General features: G+C 37.6%; 1 protein-coding gene across 10 annotated transcripts in view; it reads right to left on the minus strand.

The window, feature by feature from the left end:
* LOC131029012 (uncharacterized) overlaps positions 1 to 26,754 on the minus strand; it is a 63,737-nt gene that overhangs the window by 25,875 nt on the left and 11,108 nt on the right. For 8 of the 10 annotated variants that reach the window (XM_057959399.2, XM_057959395.1, XM_057959397.2 and 5 more), the window contains 6 exons: positions 18,953 to 19,022; positions 16,429 to 16,625; positions 16,153 to 16,228; positions 15,906 to 15,989; positions 15,720 to 15,799; positions 15,411 to 15,537 (listed from right to left, as the gene is read on the minus strand). In XM_057959399.2, coding sequence (XP_057815382.1) covers positions 15,411 to 15,537; positions 15,720 to 15,799; positions 15,906 to 15,989; positions 16,153 to 16,228; positions 16,429 to 16,625; positions 18,953 to 19,022 — 634 coding nt within the window. The remainder of the gene's footprint in view (positions 1 to 15,410; positions 15,538 to 15,719; positions 15,800 to 15,905; positions 15,990 to 16,152; positions 16,229 to 16,428; positions 16,626 to 18,952; positions 19,023 to 26,754) is intronic. The other 2 variants (XM_057959400.2, XM_057959401.1) reach the window with 1 other exon arrangement.

The raw sequence follows: 26,754 nt of genomic DNA on the forward strand, positions 1-26,754 counted from the left end.
CTCGTTTTGCATTAACAATGTCTTGGCTGTTGTGTCAAGGACAATGGTGTACACTTTACTTCATAGAATGTAGTGGCCAGATTTCTTGATTGCTTTAACTAGCATGTATGCTTGTTTCTCTACATTGGGATATCTTAGTTCAATGTCCTTGAGTGGTGAACTCATGAATACGATTGGACGTTTGTCCTTTTCTTCGGTCTTCTATGTAAGAATGGCCGCGCAAGTGTGTTCTAATGCAAATGAATATAGATAAAAGGGCCTCATATAGTCTAGACTTATGAGGACTGGAGCATTGGCAATTGCTTGTTTAATCTCTTCAAATCCTCTCTTGGCTGGTGGAGTCCATTCCATCTTTGCATCCTTCTTCAACATTTCATTAGTGGCCTTTCTTTGGGTAAGTCAAATTCCATATCTCCTGCACCTTTGAAATATCTTTATGAGATCTAGCACATGGTCTTCTCTCTTCTTTGAAAAAACGGTAAGATCATCCATATAAATAATAATGCATTTTCCAACAAGATCTTGGAATGCAATATCCGTAGCTCTTTGAAATGTGGCTCCTACATTTATCAACCTGAAAGGCATCCTTTGATATGCAAATGTGCCCCATTTGGTTGTAAAGGTTGTCTTTAATCTGTCTTCTGGTTCAAGCATCACCTGATTATAGCTTGAATATCCGTCTAGGAATGACATCATCTGTGATCATCTGTTGTCCTTTTCAGAAGCTCTATTGAGATTGTGGAAGTCTATGCATAATCTGATCTCATCATTCTTCTTTCGTACTAGAACCAAGTTGGCGACCCATGTGGAGGGCCTAACTGGAAAAATGATCTTGGCGGTTAACAACTTCTTAACTTCGTGAAAAAATTAAAGGTTCCAACAATGGATTCACTGGTCTTTGGCACTGTCTAAAAGGTCTGCTATCTGGCTTGAGAGAGATGGTGTGAGTGATGATGGATGTATCGTACGTCTTCAAATCTTCATATCCCCATGCAATCACATCATAGAACTCTCTCATGCTTCTCAATATGTTTTCCTTTTCTTCAGGTGTACAAACCTTGCCTATATATATGTTCTTGACTTCTTCATTAGTCCCCAAATTTATTGTTTCGCATTGATCTCCTTGGGTACTCTGGTATTTGAGTGAGCTCAAATTATCTGCATCGAAGATCCTTTCAAGTTGAATCATCCCCCTAGGGATAGTGTTGGTCTTTAAATTCATGATCCCTTCTAGATCGAACTCAGCTTCCTCAACTTCTTCCTCGTCAATGATTTGGGTAAGGAAAATATATGAATTTGTTAGGAAGTCTAGGATATGCTTGTCATCATCAAATACTTGAAAGTTGATAATGTTATCAAAAGCAAATGGTACTGATGTCAATTTGACCGTGAACTTCTTCAATCCTTCCATGTTAAGAGGTTATAGCGAGCTTGTAGCTTGGGCTAGTGAATTGGCCACTTGATTTTTCAAGCGATAAGCTGATTTGATGTTGAATGCTTCAAAGCTCTTTATTAGGTCCCAAACTCTATTGCGATAGCAGGTCAACCGTTTATCATGGCAAACATATTGCTTCCTCACCTGCCTGACGACTATCTCGGGGTCTCCAAATACATGCAATGTTTTGACTCCCTTATTGATGGCTAGAAGCAACCCATGAATCAAAGATTCATATTCTGCTATGTTGTTGGTATATAGAAATTGCAATTGATGGGCAGCAAGGTATGCCTCTCCCGATGGACTTATTAATTCAAAGTCGGCACCAACTCCCTTTTGGGATTTGGATCCATCAAACCTTAAAGTCCAAGTCTGATTTTCATCTTATGGAGGCTGACATTGATTCTTACAATTAATGGGCTTTCCATGTTCTTCTAGTAATGCAACTTTCTTTACTGTAAGCATCTCTTCTGGACAATTTGCATCATCTTCAAGCAACTCGATCCTTCCTTCCTTCAATGCCTGTGGGATCTTCTTGTATACTTGTTCTAAAGCAACTTTGCACATGACACATGTAAATTCCAAATGAAAGGCATTGTGTATCCTACACCAATTTGGCAGTAACAAGTCTTCAATGCATGCCTTGTTTCTTAATTCAATTCCTTGATTCCCATTCTTGAGGACAAACCTCTTAAATTTCCAAAGGTGCCCACCATCCTTGGAGTCACTATCATTTTCAATAATGGCTTCAGTTGAATTGGTTATTTGTTGAATGTCTTTGTTTACTGAATCTTGAAGCATAAGAACTTCTCCAATTCTGTAGGTCCCCATATCTACTTCTAAAAAAAGGATCTAATTATTTTATCCATCCTCTATTATAATCAATTTTAACCTTTGCGTACTATCAATCTTGATCTGGTTGGGTAGTCCCTTCCAAGGCAACCACATGTGTGAGAAGTCCGTTGCCACATATCCATTCAGTCGTCGAGACCAGTCTCTGCTCAGAAGCATGTCATATCCATTTGGGATGTCTACTACTAAAATATCAATGAAGTTTTGGATTCTAGGATCGGTAGCTAGTTGCATGTGAATATTATTCAGTTCTCCTACGACTGGGACTTTTGTCTTGTCAAGTTGAGTGACTTTCTTGTTTGTAGGCATGGGTGTGAGGGCTAGTCTTCGACATACTGCAAGAGGCATGACATGGCTAGACATGCCCGAGTCCATTAAGCAATTGTGTAACATTTTGCCAAAAATCCTAACAGATAAGAGGAATGGAGTTGGTTCATCTTTGCCTTGATAGAAAACGACCGGTTTGTATTTTTGGGATCCTAGCTTTTCTTCAAGTTTTGCCAACGATGCCGACCCACTTGCAATAGATTCTGAGTTTTCTTTTCTTGTTGCACCTTGATTTGCAACAACTCCATCTCTAATAGGTTTCTCAACTTTCACCAAACCATATTTAGTTGTAGCACTTTTAGCTGTGAAGGGTGACTTCTTATTTTCAACAACATTTTCTTTCTTAGCTGATTCATTGTTTTATACTGTGTTAACACTTTCAAGTGTACTCATATTTTTGGGTTGATTGTCCTCCTTTGGTGAGTAAGACGAACTTTGAACCATATATACTCTGTTCGGTGGCTGCCAATTATCATTGGATTGATCTTGAGAGGCAAATGGTGCTTTTTGAGCCACATTAATGTTCTGAATCATATTAGACTAGGAAGCACTCATTTGATTCCCAAGAAAGCTAGACGTATTATGAGTGGTAGTCTTTGTTGTATTAGCGTCATCTAGACTTTCTATTAATGTCTCTCAGATTTCACGTACTCTCATTAGTTCCATTAGAGAGAGACTCACTTTGACCTTCTTAAACTCTTCAAGCACATATGAGCTCATCTTTTTACTTCACTTTGAGGAATAGCAACTTGACTTCTATTTTGCCCTTGAGGGATAGCATTGCTTGCTTGTCCTTGAGATGGATTAGTGTTTTTTGTTTGAACTTGAGGAGAAGTTGTGCTTTGTCTGTATTCAGGCACATCCCTTGGGTATTCTAGAGTATTACTCGCATTTGGATTTGGTGGTGTCAAGAAATTATTGGGAGGAATTGATGAGGTCAACGGGTCTTGTACTATATTTTTCCTCTGATAAACTCTCGACTGATAATTCCTTGATGAATGTTGGACCATTTGAACTTCCCTTGTTCCTTCTACTAAAACTCTATTGCCAAGTTAAGGAAATACATAGTGTGATTCTTCTATTGGTCCATTGGCAGACAAAGGTGGGAATTGTGAACATGGCCGTATCATAGGAGTGTTTGTCGATGTGGATGGAAATCTACCATTTTGCTCTAGCATTTCTTCGTCAATTATGGGCAGAAATTGGAAATCTTCAATAATTAAAGCTTGATCATATCTTACTGTAGGAACTATCTCATATCCCATGGTTGGAGGCTTCTCTACTATTTCATTGTTGCGCACCTCCTGTTGGAATATGTTGACTACGACCTTGAATTCGGGACATTGCAATTCAGAATGTTGGCTTGTGTTATGCAATCTACACCAATTTGATAGGATTGCCTTGACAAGGAAGACCTTTTTGGCTGGTCATTTTCAGCTATCGGCGGGTAGTCTAAAGGTGAAGGAACATTTCCATTGTTAGGTGCAGTGTTCCACGTTCTCTTTTGGAATCCTTGACTGTTACTACGAAACCTTTGATTGTTCCCTTGGTAGTTATGGTTGTTTCCTTGTAAATTTTGATTATTTCCTTGATAATTCTGGTAGTTCCCTTAGTAGTTATGAGAGTTCCTTTGCATGTTTTGCAATTGATTATTCTGGTTCCACAAATGCATGACATCGGATGATAATTTCTTTACTTGTTCAATCAATTCTTTCGTTTCCTCCTTTTCTTCCGGCATCCTTGTGGATGTTGATGCGTTTTGCAAGTACATATAAGCTTGTGGAGTTGAGTCTCCTATGTTTAGCACCAATTGATTGGATGGTTGTGCAGTTAGGTATGCTAATAATAGAACTGGATTTAACACTAGCATTTGATGGATCAAAGCTTCGTTTATTCCTTGAATTTGGTTCGTTGTGGTCGGAGATCCCATGTCAAGTAAAGGTTCTGCTATGTTTTGGCCTAAGCCTTTGCTTACTTCCATAGCCTTTATGTATACTGCGTTCAAGTCTGCCGAAGCTGGGTGAGATTTCACAGACATTGTCGTGAGGTTCTAAAGTTGAATGGTATGTCTTTTGCATCCACTACAACACAAGGAGTCTTCAATTTAGTGTATGCCTTATGAAACCTGTTGTTAAATGAGTTGATCGGTTCATGTTCCGGCCTTTTGCATTCAATAAACTGTCTATACAACTCTGGTTGTAACTAGGAGGCCGAACTTTCCAAGAAATGTGTCCTTTAGAAGTTCCCATGAGGTGATGGAGCCTGAAGGTAAATGGATGAACCAAGAACGCACCTCATCCCCCAAGGAATAGGGAAAGAGTTTGCAAGCCACATCTCCATATCAAATTGGTCTATTTCTCAAGAGGTCTTCAAATAACTTGATGTGATCTTCTGTTGTTCGGTTTGGATCATTGATATTGAACTTCGAGCATAAATTCTCTGGATTCTTTGGTATATCATTGTAATTAGGAAATTGTAGTGGAGATGGATTAGTGACCATCCAAGTCACACCATTTGGAAGAGGAGGCGGATTGTAAGACATTGTGCTTCCACTTGATTAAGAACTTGATCGATAACCTGATTGACTAGCTACTTGCACAATTGGATGAGTTACGTTAGCCTGAGTCTCCTTGATCTTGATAGAGTCCTTGGTCTTGATCAACTTTATGGTCTTGACCTTGATATTGATGTGGTGGAGTTGCGAATAGGCCAAAGATGTCTTCACAACTAGATGTGTCTTGGCTGAATGAAGTATCCTTCTTCCCTTGCCTAGGCTTAAGAGTGTATCTCAATTCTTGACATTCTCTTTCTCTTGGAGTAGACCTTAGAATTCTTTAAAACCTTTCTAGTGAGAATGAGTTAATGTGCTCCAGTGTGTAGTCTTATGAACTTTCAAATCACTTCAAGGATATGCAAGGAGGAGTGGAAACCTTTGATCGAGGCGTGCTCTTTCAATAGCAATGATGATCTCTAAAACTCTCTTCTTCTTCGTCGTCGAGGACAAAATGCACTCTTATATATTTGTCATCACTTCTCACTTCTCCTTTCTTTCCAAGGAAGATCATTCAACCCTAAAAGAATGTCTTCCTAATTGTTGTCAAATCCCAAATTAGACTATAACACTAGAAATAGGCCTCTATGCGGCAGCACCATTGTGGTTCATGCTAAATCGTCTCTTGGGAGCAATCTTTGAATCTTGATATCTCAATCTTCTTACTAACGTGTGGGAGGAGTTGCTCTCCTAATCACAACCCGAAGTTGGTGTCCTGTTGTGACGTTTTCACACATCGCCCCATTGCAAATGGGGACCCATGTTTTTTTGCTTTTTAGGGTTTGTTCTTTAGGTTTTTTAGGGTTTTCTCGGTTAGCCTTTGCATTTTGAGTGTTGTCGGGGTGATCACATGGATAAGCAAGTCCGGCTTGAGTAAGGTCCTGATCCTGAAATTTGGCTAAGTCTGGAATGTCCTGATCCTGAAATTTGACTAAGTCTGAAACTGAAAAAACCTCCAAAAACTAGATTTTGCAATATAACTCCTGGAGGTCTGAAACCACTCTCAAACATCCTGAAAGTATATATGGAATATAACTTAAAGTATAAGTGACATTTTCTTATACTTAAATGTTATATTCCATAAAAATTATCCTGATAGAGAGTGCGAAAAGTCAAATTTCGCTCGTGTCCTTATCCAAGGGTCCAGAGCGAAAAGCGCTCCTGTCCCTCTCCAAGGGACCAAGGCGAATCGCTCGTGTCCCTCACCAAGGGACCAGAGCGAAAATGCTTAGTTGAGCCATTCCTGACCTTGTTTGGACGAATCGAGACATCAAAGGCATGGTGAAGGACGAAATGAGCATGATAGAGCATCCAGACTTGATCAAAAACAACGAAATGATGAAGTTTTTGCCTAGAGGGTCAAATTCGCTCCTGTCCCTCACTGAAGGACCAAAGCGAAATTCTTCATAAGGTACGATCTGGGCAAAGATCAAGCAAGTTTTATGTTTGAAGGCAAGAAAGGAGGCGAGATGAACGCGTTTAAGACAAATTGAAGATTATGAAACGCCAACAAGGGACCAAAATGCTTAAGTTCGCTCCTGTCCCTCAGGAAGGGACCAGAGCGATTTTTGTTTTAGATGATTTTCTTGCCAAGTTACAATGAATTCCAAGGCATGGATGAATGAAAGGGGACATTACGAGACCGTTGAAGATAATTTGCGAAGATGATAAAGTGAGATGAAGCCCACAAGAGCAAAATCGCTCCTGTCCCTCTCCAAGGGACCAGGGCGATATGATGATTATATTGCCTCTTCTTCAAATTCAAATCACTCCAAGGCGAAGAACAAGGTGCCAAGGACGTTTCGAAGCATCTCCATCAAGCACAAAGTTACAAGGATCGCCACATTGAGGGATTTGCTCTAAAATATCCTAATTCGCTCCTGTCCCTCAGGAAGGGACCAGAGCGAAATTTGCATAAAGGCATAAAATTTGAAAGTTTATCAAGCATCAAGTGATCATGAAGGATCAAGGAACTTTATTTTGCACGATGATAGCGATGACAAGTTGAACGAGGCAATGACAAGCTCAACATCATGAAGTTCGCTCCTGTCCCTCAGGAAGGGACCAGAGCGATGTTGAATATATTTGCTAATTCATGCAAAAATCACGTTGAGTCAATGTTTTGCAAGGTCATACAAGGTATAAGGTGTCATTTGAAGATGATTTACAAAGGTTCCAAACGTCAAAATGCTATCAATTAAGCTAAGGAACTCATATCGCTCCTGTCCTTTGGACAAGGACCAAGGCGATTTTTACTAAAACACTCATGTTCCGACAAAATCAAGACAATGCAAGGATAGCTAAGGTCAAGGACGTCCTTTAAGAGGCAATGAACGAGGAACCAAGGATGAAAGATGACACGTTTTGGCTAGAGCTTCAGGATCGCTCCTGTCCCTCTCCAAGGGACAAGGGCGATATTCCTCCTAACATCAAATACGCCTCGTTGAATTCAAGTGAAACGAAAGTGGAATGAAGGAATAACATTGTTTGTCCCTCACAAGGAAAATTGGAGATCGAAGATGCAAAATCAAGGAGAAAGCATGAAGTTCGCTCCTGTCCCTCTCCAAGGGACAAGGGCGATATCACCACAAAAGGACATTCAATCGCAAGGATAAATCAATCAAGTTCGAAGATCCCAAGGAAAATGGCAAATTCAACGTAGAAATGAAGACCTTGGACGTAAAAAATGCAAGGATCATGACCAAGGTAATGGATCGCTCCTGTCCCTCAGTCAGGGACCAGGGCGATGAGGTACGTATCCTTCATCTTCAAAATTTAGCGCTCAAACAAATTTGTTTGAATTTATTTTTAAATGCTAAAATTCGATATGCTTTGAAACTCAATTTATTAGCATTTAAATATTGCATTTAAATGTTAATTAATTATTTTGCCTTGTAAAAAAAAAAAAATCGAAGTTCATTAATTAAAAAACGATGGCAAATTAATTAATTATTATGGAGCGCTTAGTATTTATTTATTTTGTCAAGGTCAGCTTTGTTATTTGTTTAAAAATCGTTTAAATTGCCTTATTAATTACCAAGTCGGCCTCAATGAATTGATGGTGTAAGCGCTTATATAAGGGGGGTGAAAGATTTCATTTTTACATCACCATTTTATCATTCAAATGCTATCAAAGGGAGAAGTGCGAAGTTGTATTCAAAGGAGCGAATTTTATTTCAAAGCAAGGTGGTGCGAACTTGAAGTTTCCATTTGAGCGAAGTTGCCTAGGACGTCAAAGACATATCAAAGATGGCGAAATTGCTAACTTGAAGATGAGATCACATCCAAGACATCCCCAAGGGTGGCGAATTGATAAAGAGGACGTTCATTATCCTTCAAGATCAAGTCAAAGTCATCAAATTTTGATTTTTGCCTAGGCAATCCTTGTTTTGCATTCTAGAGTTAGCTCTCAAGAGAGGTATGGCAAGATCTCTTGTTTTAATTTCGAATTTTGATCGTCATTGCCTTAAACTTGAATTTTGAATTTTGAATTGTATTAGCTCAATCGTCATTTAGGAAATGATTAATAAAGGACTTATCATTAAGTTTCCTAAAATTTGCCCTCTAATTTATGTTATGTATTGCAAAATCATGTTACTAATTTTGAAATGTTGTGTAGGCATCAAATGGAGATCTCTTCAAGGAAAATCAAGCCGGATCCAGGACGGTCTTCGCCAGGACGGTCTTCGCCAGGACGATCAAGTAAAGACATGGGCAACCTCTTTCAATCCAACGTTTCAAGGCGAGGTACATCATCTTCCTGCACATCAAGGACACATGGAGTTAGGACAAGGGCTCGTTGAAGAAGCAAATAATTTTAGAAGAGTTAATTAAAGATAGCCTCTCAACGACATCAAATTGAATATCTAGTAAGCTACAAGTGTCAGATGAGGTGGCATCCCAGTCATCACTCCTCTAGTCAGTGTGGTCCACCTCAGCATGTCCAGATTCAATGTACTTAACTCATGGAAGGTGGCACAAACTCCGATGTACCTACCCCGGCTATCCATTGGTCGATTTTTTCTAGAAGGGACATGTGTCCAAGCAATACAATTTTATCATTGGTCGAGCATTAAATGTTATGTAATGGTTGTAACAAACCCTAATTAGGGTTTTCATTGTAAAATCTTGGCCATTGATCTTGAATTGATCTAAGCCATCAAATTGTATTGTGGGCACTATATAAGCCCAGGCATTTCATTTGTAAAGGCTAATTAGCAATAGCTAGAGAGTTAGAAGATAGAGAGTAGTTAGAAATTGATAGAATAGTAGTTAGAGTAGAATAGGAGGACAAGGCAAGAAATTGTTGCCATTGATTGTAAACAAACTCCATTTTCATTGAAGTAATGGTGAAGTGTGTCGTTTCTTGCAATTTGCATGGTTTCTTGTTGAGTTTTCAATCTTAGATGGTAGATGATTAGATGAATGGAGGAAATGCGATTGATTAATGGTGGAATTCGTACATCCATACTACTAGCAGTTTGTTGATTGCAGACTTGCCTTGCGTAGTCAACTGGAATCATTCAGCCTAAGCTCAATTTCAATTTGTTGCCTCTTCATTGATATGCATCAACTTGGATGGTATCTATGCCTGCGGTGATGATTTGAACATCATAAAGCTTCCCTTAGAAGATCGCACTAGTCTTGTGTAGATGTTCCATTGATGTCAAAACAAGATCTAGTTAGAGTTTCATCAAAAATCAAGTCATTGCTCCTACATTCTTAGTATTAGGATTAGATCCTCTCTTCGCCCTTATCCTTTTTCTATTTTTTCAAATCTAAGTTAGTAAGAGCCTGTGTCCAGCAAAGCAGATCGGAAGTTCAATCATCACATGTAAGTCCCCTTGTGATCCCAGCAAATCACATCATACCACTGGAGCTTGTCCACACGTAGAGACCCTACATCAAAGAACCTTGGAGTCTACCTAACTGATCCTTTACGCGAATCTTCAGCAGTTAGAGACTATTTTCTCAAGAGAGGATAAGATGCCTTTAGGTATTTTATTCTGTGTATGATTGTGTATAAAATACACGTCAACATGTCCCAATACCTCTTCTTTGTCAATGACAATCCTCACTTGTCTAAATTCAGCCACACTGCTCTTGTTTCTCCAAGCGAGAGTGTTTAACTGTGAGATGATACCTTGTTGTACGCCCAAGAGTAATTCTTCTTCTGTCAAAACCATATGACTTGAATGATCTTTCTAATCAGTGACCCTCCTTCTAGCGCCAATTCTATTGATGGTGTGTTTATGCACAATCGAACACAAAATAGAGTATTGAATACTCTATCCTCTCTTGAATAAAGAATTCTCAAATGTTGAAGATTAGCAAAAAAGGATCACTTGAGATGACTCCAAGGTTCTCGATGTCAGGTCTTGACATGTTGCATAGCTTCAATGGAATGATGTGTTTGTTGTACCTGCGAGGGGACTTACGTAGTTGTTCTTTGCTCGATTCAAGCTCAATAGAATGACATTCTTCGAATGATGTTACCATGTCTCTCTTTCCTACTACTACTAATATTTTGATTTTAAAAAAATGAAAAAGGAGCTAAGGTTTAGAAAATGCTACACTAATACTAGGAATCCAAGACAATGGACAACTTCAAGTGGCCTCAACTAAGCTTTGCTTTGACATGCTATAAACATCTCCACAATGCTAGTGCAATCTTCAAAGAAATAGTGTGGTGATTTTCAAATCGCTATCACAAACATAGATCCCTTTGAGGTGAAGCATATCGATGATGAATAGTAATTGAAGTTAAACTTTTGCTAAATTGAATTCAGTCGACTACTCAATTTATTCTATCGATAACCTGGATTATCGCATGAATGAATTATATTAAATTAAAGCATCATTCTTTCTTTATGCTACTCAATATTCTTGATAAAGATAATTGATGTACATATCAAATAGCAAGGATTATAACATCGAAATTTTCATTCAACTAGTATTGAATAAATACAAGATTCAAGTTGACGAGCATTTTGAAAAAACATTTAAGAGATTCCATTTGTTGAAGAACGTCTTTTTATCAAAAGTATTTAAAGAATACTTTAAGGTATTCGTTAAAATCAGATTCAGTATTGGACGATTTAGAATCTGAAACTGTACTAGATGAGTATGCTTTTTCAAAATCGTTCCAAAAGTATGCAGGATACTTCAGCATTGATGGAGTCCTAGTAGTATGAATGGAAAGTGACTACATTGATGGTTGGGAGTGCAAATTTACCAATTTTTGAGAGATACATGCCAAGAACTGAGTTAAATTTTTGAGAGAAACATGCCAAGAACTGAGTTATCATATTTTAAGGATTTTTGAGAGAAACATGCCAAGAACTGAGTTATCATATTTTAAGGAATGACACCCTTTTTTCTAGCCATAGTTAATTTTTAGCATCGATGTGTCACTTCTTTGGACTTGAGTGCTTTTGGTGATAATATTTTGACTGGTCCACAAATATAAATATATTAGTATGTAGTTATGCACAACATCTATCTTTTTATTTCAAGGCTCAATTGATATGTACCTAAGTTATCCAGATTATTTGCTCCATTTGACACATGATGGTGATAAGATGTATCCATTCAGAGATTCATCCTTTTTTCTTCTTACTAGACTTTGGATTAAAGATTATTGGCATGATTGGCATGTTTGCATTTCTCATAGCTAATCCTAAGTTTACTTTGACTTTGGATTGCATGGGGTTTCTTAGATATGCTCTCATATATTACTTTGTTGTATAAATCCTAAGTTTACTAAGTTTACTTTGACTTTGGATTGCATGGGGTTTCTTAAAAATGCTCTCATATATTACTTTGTTGTATATTCTTACACTGCATTTTTATGTCTTTTGATTATGCACTAACCACATCCTTATTAAATAAGGATGGTTGGGTAGTTGTCTTGGTGGTTGAAAGATGTTTAAACCACCTCATATGTTAAATATGTACCTATTGTACATTGATTGATGAATGATGAGATTATTGTTGTAATTTTTATTCTCCCTTCTTCATTTTGCTTTTTCTTCCATTGATCGCATCTTGAAAATCCTAATTGGCTATCTCCTCATCCATTTATATGGCATAGTCTATGAGCTGGTGTCATTCTTAGAAAAGGCTTTCTTATTCCTTAAATCTCTACAAACAAAGTCAAAACCTTAACTTTTATTCAATTCCTATTCAATGAAAAAGACAACTGCTCCATTTTTTCTCAAAAGACGACAAACTAGCTGCTTGTGAGGATAAACCATTGGCAAATTCCTATTAGGTCCCCCATTAATATCTATCATATATATCTTTTGATTATGTAAAATTTACATGCATATGAAAAAATGTGCAAAATAGCTCACATAATAAATGCCTTTTTATAGCATCGTAGATTTCTTCCTCGCAACAAAAAAATTTCCCTTCACTATTTATCTAGGTTCAATATGATACTATTTTGAATTCAAGGCATACATGACTTCGTCTATTTTGAATTCAAGGCATACATGACTTCGTCAAGCCTTCTTGACCAAATTTTCTACTTGGCGCAATGTCTTGTTGGGGGGTGGACCTAGGCTCGTCTATTTTGAATTCAAGGCATACATGACTTCGTCAAGCCTTCTTGACCAAATTTTCTACTTGGCGCAATGTCTTGTTGGGGGGTGGACCTAGGCTTCCAACTAAATTTGCCCAAATCTAGACATATTGTTTAATGTTGGGAATTAATGTTGGGAAAGATAGAGATGTTACTTTATTAACTTAATTTCTTACTTCAGGTCTTTGGTTATATCCAATGTCTTTCTACAAATTCAAGTGCAAGTCAACAAGGCGGCTTTGGCAATAACCTACCTTCAAACCTAGTTGGATCGCAAATGGAAATGCTCTCTACATATGGCCTAGACTCCTAAATCTTTGCCATATCATTTATGGTTGGCTTTTGCATCATGAGTACACTCACCCTCACAAACTAGCTAGCACCCCTCTACCACTTATTAATGACATGGATGGGATCATTTTGCCAAATGGGATGAGTTCCTCCATTTGGATTTGGCTATTTCTAATCAGTGAATCACTCTAGAGAGTTAGTTACTTCAGCGACAAAATGCTCTCATTGGTTAGGATCATATTGAGGATAGCTAAGACTTTCTAAATGGAGGTGAGGTTCCAGCCTAGGTGACATGAATTTGCCTTCAGTTATCAGATTTATCGCTCTTGCCTTTTATAACTCCAAACCACAAAAATGGCATATTCACAATCATGTTTTGCTTTGTTAAATGTTCTTACACTATGCTATTGGGTTCCCCAGCTAGTTTCCCTTTAGGATCACACAAGGTCCAACCTGAGCATCCCAGGTTTCTAGGAGGGACCCTGCCCTCCCAGAGGACCCTGATTGGACTCGACTGAACCCAAGGGCTGCCCAAAAAAAACAAAAAAAAAAAAGTTACTTAAAAATAAATTATAAACAAAAAGTGTTTGCATACCTGATTTCATCCTTGAGTGATAATAATGTGAAAATTCCATGTGTCATGAAGGTTTGTGTGGTTTCAAAGGCCTTAATTTGGGCTTGGTGGTAGGGGCTCTACCCCTCTACCTTGCCCTATATCACAACAAGGAATGCACTAAGCGCACTACCCAAGGATCCCATGAGAGGTGCTACCCCTTGACCCCACTAGGGGCATTGGCTCCAAACCCCCACAAGGGTCGCCACCCCTTGACCCCACTAAGGTCGTTGCCCAAACCCCCATAAGGGTTGAGGGGCGTTGTTGCCCCCTCAACCCCATTGGGGTCTCCACTCCTAGACCCCTCCTAGTTATTAGGATCTCTTGTCACAGATTAGAATGAGGGGGTGATAAGGAATTGGGATCTAACTCTTAAGTGTGTTGATGTAGACGTTATTGTTGCACAAAACCCCCATGAGGGATATCGCCCCTCAACCCCATTGGGGTGGCCACTCCTAGGACCCTTCTAGTTATTAAGATCTATTGTCACGTAAGAAGCTTGATTGCAATGACTTGATTGCAATGAGGGGTTGATGAGGAATTGAGGAATTGGGATATAATTCTTGAGTGTGTTGACGTGGGCATTATTGTTGCACAAAATTGAAAGAAATCTCTTTAGATGAGGCAGCTTGTACAACACATGGCTAGTGGAAGTGCATTGTAACTCATTGTGGTTCAAGTGAAATTGAACTTGAATGTTGATTTTGATGCTTTTGATGAAGAGTTATATGAAGATTATTAAATATTGATTGTAATTCTGATTGTATATTGACATTTGACAAATCACTCAAATATGAATTTAGGAGTATATGCAGTTTTGCAAGTTATGAGGTATTTAAATAAATAAATTTATTGATAAACCGTTGCCCAAGGAAAAAAATTTCCAAACCTGCTACCTACACCCATACCAAAACAGGTAACTTAGTTCTTAGATATTTCAATCTTTCACCCCTTTGATTGAGTTTGGTTTAAGGCTAGGATTGAGATGATGTTTGTGTTTGTCCAATGTGGATCTCCCCAACCACAAGCCGCAGAAAAACTTGAATATTTGAAAAGCGTAAAGAGGAAAACCTACAAAACCTTTCATGCTTTGCTCCACATTGTGTGAGGTCACTCTTGGTTGCCTCGTATGTTTTTCCATGTTTTCTTCTCCATGCTTTCTCTACTCAATTTTCTACTAACAATTTGCCACGTTTGGTGTTCCTTTCCTTGATGCTTTAACAAAATGATTGCATTCCACTTTTTTGTTTTTTGGAGTTGATCAAGACTTTTTAGGGTTGCTAAGGGTTTGGTCAGGCATCTTATCACTTTTTTTCAAGCTAAATTCCGTGTTTCCCTCTTTTTCTCAACAATAATCTCGCACTTATACAAAACAAGGGATAGCATTTCCATAGAACCCCTAATCACAACACCAGACGGAAGATGTCTCCTACATATCTGTTTGTTGTCATTTCTACTAGGAATAGCAAAATGTGTCCTATATCTCTAGGGATGCATCCGATGAACCATGGTTACCAAATCCGGTTGGATTTGATTCAAATCCTAGTAGTTTTGAATTTTTCAATTGCTTTGACCTCCTCAAATGTTCAACAAAATACAATTATTACCCTTTATCAATATTCCAAATTTTTATATTATCTGTCATAAACTGCAAATCAACTTAACCCACCTCTAGCTCCCAGGGCACTTTCACGCAATCCTAATGTTCAAGATATAAAATCCATGAGATGATAGACAAATGGTCAGAGCTCCTCACCTGTGAGACATTCGTTATAAGTCGAGCAAGCATATAAACCAAAGCAACCTGGTAATATAGAATCTTCTTAAACCAGTAAAACCATGAAATTCCATTTTGACCTTTTTGTAGTTTGTGATGTTGCAATCTGTAGGAAAAGCAATTTGATGAGAATTCTGCCAATACATAATCAACTCCATGAAAATAGTTACCTTCAATACATTGGGCACCATCCAGTGAAAATGAGATGTTAAATCTATAACTGAACAAACCAATTTCTATAACATTAATGAAAAAATGAAATGAAGAAAACTTTAAGTCACTACCCACCTGGGCTCTTTGACACCCAGATGAAAAATGATTACAAAGCAGCTTCCAATGATGATTGACATAACTGCAATCCAGCGGTACTGTCAAATAATAAACAAAAATTAATTCTAAAAACTATTACAGTGAAAAACCATAAGCATTTTTGGTACAGTACTGCTAGACATAATATTGTAAACAATGTCATACCTGTTTCTCAATGCCAATAGGATCATTGCCTGAGATAATTTTGAACACACTGAATGCAATTGCATATAGTGAAAGGTTTGCAACCTATATTCACCAACAACAAGATTTTGAAAAAGAAAACATGCCCAATGCAAGAGTCTTAAGAACGAAATAAATCATAAGGGAATTAGAAAAGCCTAGTTGGGAAGGCTGAGTCCTAATCTTTAAAATTTAATGTCAAAAACCAAGTGAAAGAAATTAGACATACCATAGTAAAAGCATTACGACAACTTGTCAATGCAACTCTACTTGTAGGATTTGCTGTGATGCAGTTCACCATTGCCCTGAGAAACAATAAAATACATATATTAGTTAGCAAAACAATGTAATAAGAATTAAAAAGTCCAATAAAATTCCATACAAGAACATTGCAAAGATAAAGAAGATTCTCATCTTGTTGCAAAACAAGCTGCCAGATGTTGAAGTTAAAATGTGAATGCACGGCAACATTTCCAATCCTATTAAGAGTAAAAAAGTGTATTACATATGGGAGACTTGAGTAGCTGCCCATCCAACATTGAAGATTGCAGCAAAGATACTATATCCGATTGTGCTTACTGTAAGAGAATCACTCCCAAGGATCGTGCATACCAAGCAACCCCCAAAGACAGAAGAAAAAGAAACAGCAACCAGAACTGATCCACCACCATGCCACAGTTTAAAATGACCAAACCTATCGATCTAAAACATGTAGTCATTTGTAAGCATAAGAAGACTATAACAGATTTTCATTTAATCCTTTGGCAACTTCTGAAAGAGTCAAATAACTTACATTCAAATAAAATTAAAACAAATAGCATTACCAATGAATAACAGCATGGTGACAAATAAGGTTATTTCCTTAATGAATCTTTGAGAAGAAAATATTTAAAGCAACATGAAAGGACATACTGTATATTTTTTTGGTGAAAGAGAAACCAAAAAGACAGCCATCAGAATATAAGTTATCAAGTAATTAGCTCTGGAGAAGAATTTTGTGTGCTTATAAAAGAATATTGATCTAATTTTCATTGAAGATTCAACAAGGTTATGGAAACTCTAATGTTAAAGAAATAAGGAATCATTAGATCTAAAAAAATATTAGATTCATGCATGTGAAGACAATACACTACAAAACTCGTAATCCTCAAATACAAAAGGGATTGGTGCGGCTTGGAAGACTGTGATGCGTGGTGATGTCAGTTTTGTCCATTTATTCCAGACACTGGTCTGCAAGTAACACTAGCAAGGAAATCACCCCATTTACAATAACAACGAAGTGATGATAAGAAAAAGATAAGAAAACAATAGCTTATGATACTAACAGATTTTGAATTACTTCTATTTTTAAACAAAAGCAGATATGTCACTGATTCATAACAGTACCACTTATATATTCTATTGTATTACTGTTTATTTTCAATGCTATTTCTCTTAGTTTTACTTTTAGACTACGACTAAATAGGAGATGTCTTACACACTCACATCCTTATCATCTTCTTTATGTAGCCTTCAGTCCAAGCAACTAATTTTCTTTCAGATTAACGCACTTTCTTTTATAGTTACAACTGATAGTACTAGTAGACATAATATATTTCGCCGCACTTTCTTTTATAGTTACAACTGATAGTACTAGTAGACATAATATATTTCGCTTAGCACATTACTATTATGCCTCGTCATTGCCATTTTACTAACTAATCAGCTTGCTTCTTATCCATGTTGAATTGGATTTTTCAAGTTTACAATTTCCCATCTTATACATTTATTTGTAATTCTATTTGAATAAAAAAATTATCCAGGTCATCTTTTGTTCAGGAAAATTCTAATTCTAATTTAAACATCTTATTAACTTTTTTTTTTACTCTTGTATGTTTTCTTGTCATCAATAATACTAAAATTGATCGTACTACTGAACTTTCACAAACTAATGAAAGACTCTTCATTGTTTAAATTTTTCGGTTATTCCAAATGAAATTTATTACACATCCCTCTTTTTATTTACATAGATATTATATAGATATTCTTCATTTCCTTGGTCTAAACTACAACTTTTGATTATGGTTTTATAATCCAATTAGAGCCTTTAATAAATTTTGGAATAGGAAAACAATAAAGGTGAAAGTTATTTAATGATCAACCTCACCTCACGAGCTTGGAAAAAAGCTTTCCACTTATATTTTAATTGATGAAACACTTGCAGTGGAGTATTAAACTCACGACCCGGGACGGACTTACTAGTTCATGCTGGGACTGGCTGATTAATAAGGAACGGCTAGTTTCCCACCCGAGCTCAAAGCAATGGGTTCGCTAGAAGTACTCAACTCATGATACTTGATGAACTAGTGGCGTATTCGAGACCGGATCAATGTCTTCTGGACCGATGGAGAGAAAGGCAATTTGATAAATGTAAAACAACAACAATTTTGCAAGAGAAAGTACATGATGTAGAAGGAAATGGAACTACTAAAACAGAAAAGAAAGGGCGTATTTAAAAAATGGAACTTGTTGAGACATGGACCAGCTAGGACTCGAACCTAGGACCTTCCATACGCTGCTGGAGTGCTCTACCACTGAGCTACTGGGCCCCCTCTTGGACCAGTCCATCGTCGGTCCAGGTGTGGCTTATTTCCAACACCAACACCCCCCCTTAAGCCACACCTCTCGTGTGCTTGGAGCTCCTAGCCTGGACCTGGCTCTGATACCATGTTGAGACATGGACCAGCTAGGACTCGAACCTAGGACCTTCCATACGCTGCTGGAGTGCTCTACCACTGAGCTACTGGCCCCTCTTGGACCAGTCCATCGTCGGTCCGGATGTGGCTTATTTCCAACACCAACAGAACTGACATGTTTAATATGCAGAAAATATTTCATGAAACCTGTGTTTAATTCCATAACCATAAGAGTAGATTTATATTGTTGAAACTTGATATGATAGAGATTACTAAAGAGAGATGAAAGAACATGTTATATTTGCAACTAGTAACAAATATAACATCATATGTAAAGAAAACTACTGAGCATACCAGTTCCCCGACAAAAATGGTTGTAACTGCATCTGCCACCTGTCCTGAGAGCATAACAATAGCAGCATCTCTGTAAACAAACAGATTTAATTTAGTGATAGATGTAATGAAATTTGTGGTATACAAAGAATCCTACCAGGTTTGAAAACTAAGTAATGTTAAACACTTACAAAAAACCTATATCCTAACTGAAAGGTCCTCCAAATGTGGACCATTCACTAGAAGGAACCTTGTGATTGAATGAAGAAACATATTTTCCAGTTTATTCCCATTAAATTATCACAAACATCCCTAAAAGATTTTATCTAATATAGTAATCCAAATCTAAGGTATACAAAGAATTGTTCTAGAAAGAATATAAATCTACAGCAAAATTCAGCATAAAGGGGAAACTGCATTGTAGAAAGAAAAAAATAGTGAAGTTCAATGTTCTGATAACATCCATAGATGAACAAGCATGCTCAATGGGACTGGTTGAAACAGACAAATTGTATATGATGTCAAATGCAAGGTCCAATAACACCTTCCGATATAATATCTAATGGGCAAATGCTTGTGTTCTACCAAGACAATCAAGTTCCATCCCATGCAAATACAAGGGTGTGAAACTCATCCAAGGTGACAACAACCTTTAGTACTTCAATTGCTATAATTTTAAGTATTGTCCCACCCAAACCAAAATCAATTCCCTAGCACTAGAGGATCTTTACAAAAATCCTCACATTATCCAATGTACAAATTCTTGTGTTCTGGTGACAAAGAAATCAAGCTCCATCACATGCAAACACAAGGGTGTGAAAATTATCCAAGTTGACAACAACCCTTGGTACTTCAGTTGTTAAAAATTTGAAGTATCATCCCACCCAAAAAAAATCAATTCCATAGCATTAGAGGATCTTTGCAAAAACCCTCCCATTATCCAATGCAATTTTAAGCATATATTAAGCTTCCATGGAGGGATTGACCACTCCACCTACAAAGGCCTATCATAGTTTTCTGCTATTCTTTCTTCAGGCCCATTCACAATGCTTTCTACAGCTTTTAGGCTCCTGATTTCTTTCCTCTGGAATTAAAACTATTATTTTCAAGCTAGAATTTTTAACTAGGCGCTATAGCAGATTTACCCATAATTCTCACTGATTTCCTCCTCAAAAAAAAGCTTCTCTTTTTATGTATTGCTGGGATAATAGACTCCAAGCATCAAGGAGGGAAGGTCTTCTAGAACATTCCCCAACTCTTGAACTTGAAGCAAAGGTTGTTCTTTGTGAGAGTCATCCTGCTTACTGTGCATCAAAATTTTTTGTTCAAGTCTCAATTGAATAGTTTCACCTTTTAGCCTGTCATTATCATCATACTTATCCACAACAAGAATTTTATTTGGCTCTCCAAAATTACTGTGTCTCCATAGCTTCTTAGACCTTTGGTAGTGTGAGTAAATTTGTTTGAGCTTCATGATTCTTCTTTTCATGTATACCTACAAAGAAATTCTCGTAGTTTCTCTATAATTTCTTTGCTTTTCAAGTCTTCTCTTGGTCTCTAAATACATGTACATTGAATTTGAAACTCATCTTGGAGTAATGGAGTTGCTTTATTCTAATCTTCTCACACCTGAAGCATCTAAATGACAGCCCCTCTAATCAATATCTTGATCCCAAACTCCTTATAGGTTGAGCTTAATTGAACTACATAGATGAAGGGTTTTTGAGTCTTTGATAGGTTGATGTTGGACTTGGAACACAATCATGCATAAAGTGTCAATATTTTGCTATTATCTGTACCATCCACTCTGATAAATTCCCTTGAGAATCTCGCAATCTATTCAAAAACACTATCATCCCTAATTCTGGAGGTAACCTATTAAGGCATACCCATAACAGCATATCTAAAATTTTCTCTTACTCTAGGTTGAAAAGTGGAGAGCATGGCCACATGAATGGAGTTGTGTTTTCGAAAAACCAAGGTCCATATTTATTGAATTCTATACTAAGCGGATTAAACAACATATGGAAGAAGTCTTAAGAAAGGAGCAATGGGGCCAATTTTAACTCATCCAACACTTAAGATCCTCTAAAGTCAGCCAAAACTCACAAATTTACAAAATATAGCTTGGTCAGACAATTCCCTAGTTGCTTTTCTTAAAATGGAGTCTAGAATAAGGAGTGTCCTAATATTCAGATCTCTAAACATAGGATTCATATTTGATAGGTTTCTAGAATCACTCAACCCTATATCTGAAAATAAAAAAGATCAGCCTCCCCTTCATGATAATCAATGGTAGTTGATATTTTTTTTGGAGATTCCTTAGTAGAGGCAAAGGAAGATCATTCCTGGAAGAGGCAAAAATGGGGGAACATGCCATTCTGCAGTTTTTATCACCATTTCTTGTCATCCTCTCAACCTTTCTTCATTGCTGCTTGTTTTTGCTTCCTCCAAAATGCCCTTCTTATCTGGATCATAGCCATTATTATCTATCTTAGCTCTTGGAATTGCATCCTTTGTTGAAGCTTCTCTTATTTATTCAACCACAATTGATGGAAGGAAACATTTTCATGTCTCTACTCTCTTGGCCGCACTTGTTGGTCACAAGCTTCATATCTAATGGAGAATATAATCCCTTGCATAGAAATCTTAGGGTAAATAAATGAATCCAATCAATAGAAATAAAATGACCCTACATATAAGAGTTGAGATTGATAATTGAATTAAAATAAATGCAACAATTATAAAAGAATGATAGGAAAGGGTGATGCACAACAAGACAAGAGGAATAGCAGTAGCATGTGGAATGGCAGGCCAAACTATAGCGCGTGAAATGACAGGAAGATTGCAGACTGTGAGACCAACCAGTGGTAGCATGACATTCAAATTTTGGCCTTGGTGCTATCTTGGGTCCTAGCATCCCAAGACCAAAAGAATGAGAGGAAAGGGTGATGCACAACAAGACGAGAGGAATAGCAGTAGCGTGTGGAATGGCAGGCCAAACTATAGCGCATGAAATGACAGGAATATTGCAAGGCTGTGAGACCGATCAGTGGTAGCATGACATTCAAATTTTGGCCTTGGTGCTATCTTGGGTCATTGGGGCCAGGTTTGCATACCACAAAATCACAGGTGAATCGAACAAGAGGACATCTCAATGGTAGAAGACACTGTGCTCCAAGATCAACACAACATCATCCCTAACGAAGAGTTGATATTGTATGTTGAAGATGGTGTCAATAATTGCAAACGATGTCCCAGAAGAATCCCCCCAATTTTTAGTTATAGAAATAAATTGCACCATGTAATGATGAATTGCAATGAATGGGAATGATTGGACCATGTGATAATGATATGTAATATATTAATTATGCCATTGTGAAAAGTGACTCAACTAAGATTGACCCCAATGAAGAGGATTTGCAAGTTTATCGGGAAAATGCTAACAATATTGGAGACATGAAGGTTATAACCTATAGACTAGGGCATATGTATTAATTTATTCGAGATCAAGGACACTCACATGCAATGGTGTGGGATTCAAGAGACTGTCTTTGATGGAGCTACTTACACCTTTGGTTATATATATTACATCCCCTACATAGGAATAGAACAACAATTAAGCTTGACTAGGAGCAAGTGTGAAGTATGTGATGATTTATTTGTTGGGATTGACATATTGACACATCCTCTTGATTAGATCTGTCAGGTTTATAAGATCCATAATAAGGATCTACAACATGATAGAGTTGCCTGAAATTGGCCACACAATCTCCAGCCCTTTTTCCTCCTCAACAAAGGCTGAAAACATAACATGTGAATATGCATCGACTACATAAAAGTTGACCAAGAAACATTCAAATTCCTTTACTCCAAGTTTGATGACCTCGTCGATGGGCTAGTTTGTTCAAACGTGACAGATCTAGAGGAGGGCAACATGGACAATAGAGAACAATGGACGTGTTCACCAAGCTGTCATTTCACTACAATTGAAGGCCAAATGGGAATATCACACCAAGAAGTTTGATACCAGATGAAGGAAAGAAAAATGGTTGTCATTTCAATTCAGTGACTAAGTCTAGTACGGTGTTTGGGGTATCAAGCTATAAAAAAAGTGGAGGGTTTAGGAAGAGAATGAGACACCCCGAATTCTGTGTATGACAGAAGTAGAGTTATTAGTCACCATTTTGGGTGAAAACATGATAAGCAAAGACTTCTATTTGGAATTTTAAATGGTAACAATTGCAACCTTATTCACAAGTTAATTGTCTATCAAAGGTTGTAATTGGTCTACCTTGGACCAACATTGCATGAAAATCGATTTGTCAAGGCTACCACTAAGCATGGAATATCATTGCAAGTTGAGGAGACATGGTGTTTTCATTGAAAGATACCAGGAAGTAATTTTATTGTATGATAAGGAAGCACAATATGAGTAGGATGGGATGACTGATCTCCAACAAAGCACGAGGCTGTTGAATTATGATAAGATGGTATCCTTATATAACAGCAAAGGCATTCTGAAGACAATGATAGAACCAATTTCTAGTCCTAATCTTGTTGCCATCATTGTTAACAGCCAATCCAATACTTCATTGGCATTAACGCAAGTGGTTTTGTAGGGATTCCTAGCTACGGTGAAGAGCAATTTACGTTTGGCAGCTTCTTATGCAAAGTTCTCAGTCTATGAAGGGTTGTTAACTACCCCTACAGTAATTACATGTCTGACATTGGCACAGGCTTGTTATATGTGTAATTGTTACATTAATTTAATAATTCTGATCTTGATGTTTCAAGTTATAGACAGTACTAGAGTGACATTTTGAGAGGAATTCCTCATATGGTAATGCTAGTAGGAAGGTTATGATATGAGGGAGCAATCGCTCCAACATCCTAGCGCTGATGAGGATAAGGTATCGAATGAAATGGAAGGATTTATTTTCAGCTCAAGGGTATAGGCGTATAGCCATAAAGTACAGCTAGTTGTTTGGGATCCTTCATCACAAAAGAAGAACAAGTGGGCACAACAACATGCCAACATTGTAGATGGGTACATGGAATGCAACAACTTGTATGTCATAGGAGAATTCAGCATAATATGGAACATACCAGGGATACATCCTGTGGGAGAGTCCACTATGGAGTTGAATCCCAAGGGAGAAGGGATAGAAGTCTCAGGCACTAGAAAGAGATCCTCGAGTTGCCATGGCTCTATGGATGAAAGATCATTTGGTGGTAGTCACAATCTCTTCCAAAGGTAAGGTGCTTGACCCTAATGGTATTTGGTCTATTTTCAATGTTTCATCATGCTCGACATTACACTTCTAAGTTAGCCACCGAAGAGAATAAATGTTAAATGGAATTTTTGGTTGACGACCATCAAATGAACATTGACTGCAATAGATATAAGTCAAGGACCATTCTGAGCATGGTTCTAGAATTTAAATCTGCTACCCTCAACATATCTAGCGAGTCCCATACTTTCTATGTAGCCAAAGAAGAACTCCCACTCACATGGTCAAATCCCCAAACCACTATCACTGTTGCAATGGTTGCAGTTAGAACAGGGTGATTTCTAACCATTACATTTCGGATTTTGAGTGGAGAAATGGAATATTACATGGATGATTTTGGGACAATCATTTTGCCTCATTCTGTGTGTAAAATGTCTCATCCCTTGTGAATATTCAGTGCCAATAGTCCAGCTGCTACATCACTGTTTGAAGGGAGATTTCAAGCGAATATGATTGTGACAGCCATCCTCCAACCTATATACAGTCTGATCTGAATTATCTTTCAAGTGGCAAAGATTGGGGCACCATGTCAAGAGTCTTTGGAGTCCAAGGTAAACCTTATAACACCAGATTAGGAGGGGTGAACATCATTGATGGACATTGGTCATATCTCCTTGAAAGGTACATTATAGAGATAAAGTTCAAAGAGAAGAGTCCATACGGGGGTATTCAGTCATAGGATTGAGAAATCTTCAGTTTGATACTACAGTTGAGATATTTTCATGCATTTCATGGTTGTTTCTAGTTTCTATGTTGTGATTCTTGCAAGAGATTTTTAGTACTGTATCTATTGTACCATATTTGTACTGTTGATTTTCAAGGTTTTTGATTTTGGACTGTTGTTATCAATCATATTCAGCTATCAGTTTACAATATTTTGGCAAATTGTCATAAACCACACTAATGGTGAAAGACTGAACAGCTGTTGGATCAACAGAAAACAATTGTTTCAGTGACTGCACTAATCATTTGGATGAGGTTTGGAATAAGATTCGTTGATTGCAACTTATTTTTGGCATGTATGCAAGCCAATTGGTCCAAACACATGAGAGTCACAACCTACAGCATAGTGGAAAGCCCCCCCAAAACTTGAGGGAGTCATCATCATCATTATGAGATCATAGTGGCACAGCAAAAATGTGGAAGCAAATTCATAGGCGAGCCCTTGATCTTGTGGGAGTTTGTGAATATTTCCATCTGTCATCATGTCAAAGAGGAGTCTTCTAATAGTTGGATCCTTTCACTACTTGAACCAAGTCAAAGATGGAAAGCTTCAGGATACAGATCACATGTGCATTATAGTTGGATTTATGTCATTGGCGTGGAGACACTTGAACATTCATGTTTGCATAATTCCCTTTGGTTGAAGCTTCATCATTTACAAATACAGGACCAGAGATACTTGAGTATCCCAATCTGCATTTCTTGAGGACAAGCAATCTTGAGGAGGGAGGACTTGTAATGTCCCTTTTTGGATATCAAGAGTCAGAGGCTTCCACCTGTCCCATGCCACAAATTCAACAAGGGTCGAGGATGGGATCTGCTACCCAATGCATGCCAAGAAATCACAGGTGAAGATCGAGGGGTGCACATCGACATGTCCCCTTTGCTAATCAAACATCATGGGTCAAGGTTGCACGCCGACACATTCCAAGACCAAAATAACAACTGGAAAGGGCCAACACATCGCAAGACAAGAACAGCGATAGTGTGTAGAATGGCAGGCCAAACTGTAGTGTGTGAAAAAGCAAGAAGATTACAAGGCTGTGAAGTCAACCAATGGCAGCATGAGATTCAAATTTTGGCTTTAGCCCTATCTTGGATCATGGCTATCTGATTTAATCCTTGATTGGATAGCATATAAAACTAGGAAGCTTTGCAATTGTAAAAATCATGGATGCTATGTAATTTTGGGCACCATGTGTTCAATCTTCTATGGATGAAAAGTGAAAACCCATAGGAGACCATGATCAATTAACGAAACCCCATTGGCCATTGGAATTAGAGGACAGAACCTTTGGTTCTTTGAGGGCATTCTCATTCAAAGAGTGCATTGGAGCTTCAAGGCATTGTAGGAAAGTTCTGTGAGTCATTGTGATTATTATTACTGTGGTGTGTTGTCATTGTAATGACTGTAAAACAGTCCCAATGGTGGCAGTGATATCAGTATTAAGTGTTGCGATTCAATTGTGTTATGTATGTTGTTGGTGCTCAATTAATTATTGTTGTTGGGTGCAATCGTGTTTATGTTAAGTAAATCTATTATTTTACTAAAATTTTGAAAAGGGGCATTACAAGCCAGTGTATGGAAATAAGTGCTAATAGTGATGAAGTAGGCATGAATAGATATTGAATTTATGGGAATAAGTGAAATCGGGGTGAAATAGACCAAGGTAAGGCAGGTTGGGCGCTGGGCTAGGTCGCAGGGATACCTCTAGAGTTAAAAATAAAAATGAAAAAAAAAAGATGGGTAGGGATAGGGCCATCAACCAAACTTAGCACAAGAAAATGCCACTTGTCAAAATGTTA

Source organism: Cryptomeria japonica, chromosome 1 (genome assembly GCF_030272615.1).
Source record: "Cryptomeria japonica chromosome 1, Sugi_1.0, whole genome shotgun sequence".
NCBI classification, from domain to species: Eukaryota; Viridiplantae; Streptophyta; class Pinopsida; order Cupressales; family Cupressaceae; genus Cryptomeria; species Cryptomeria japonica.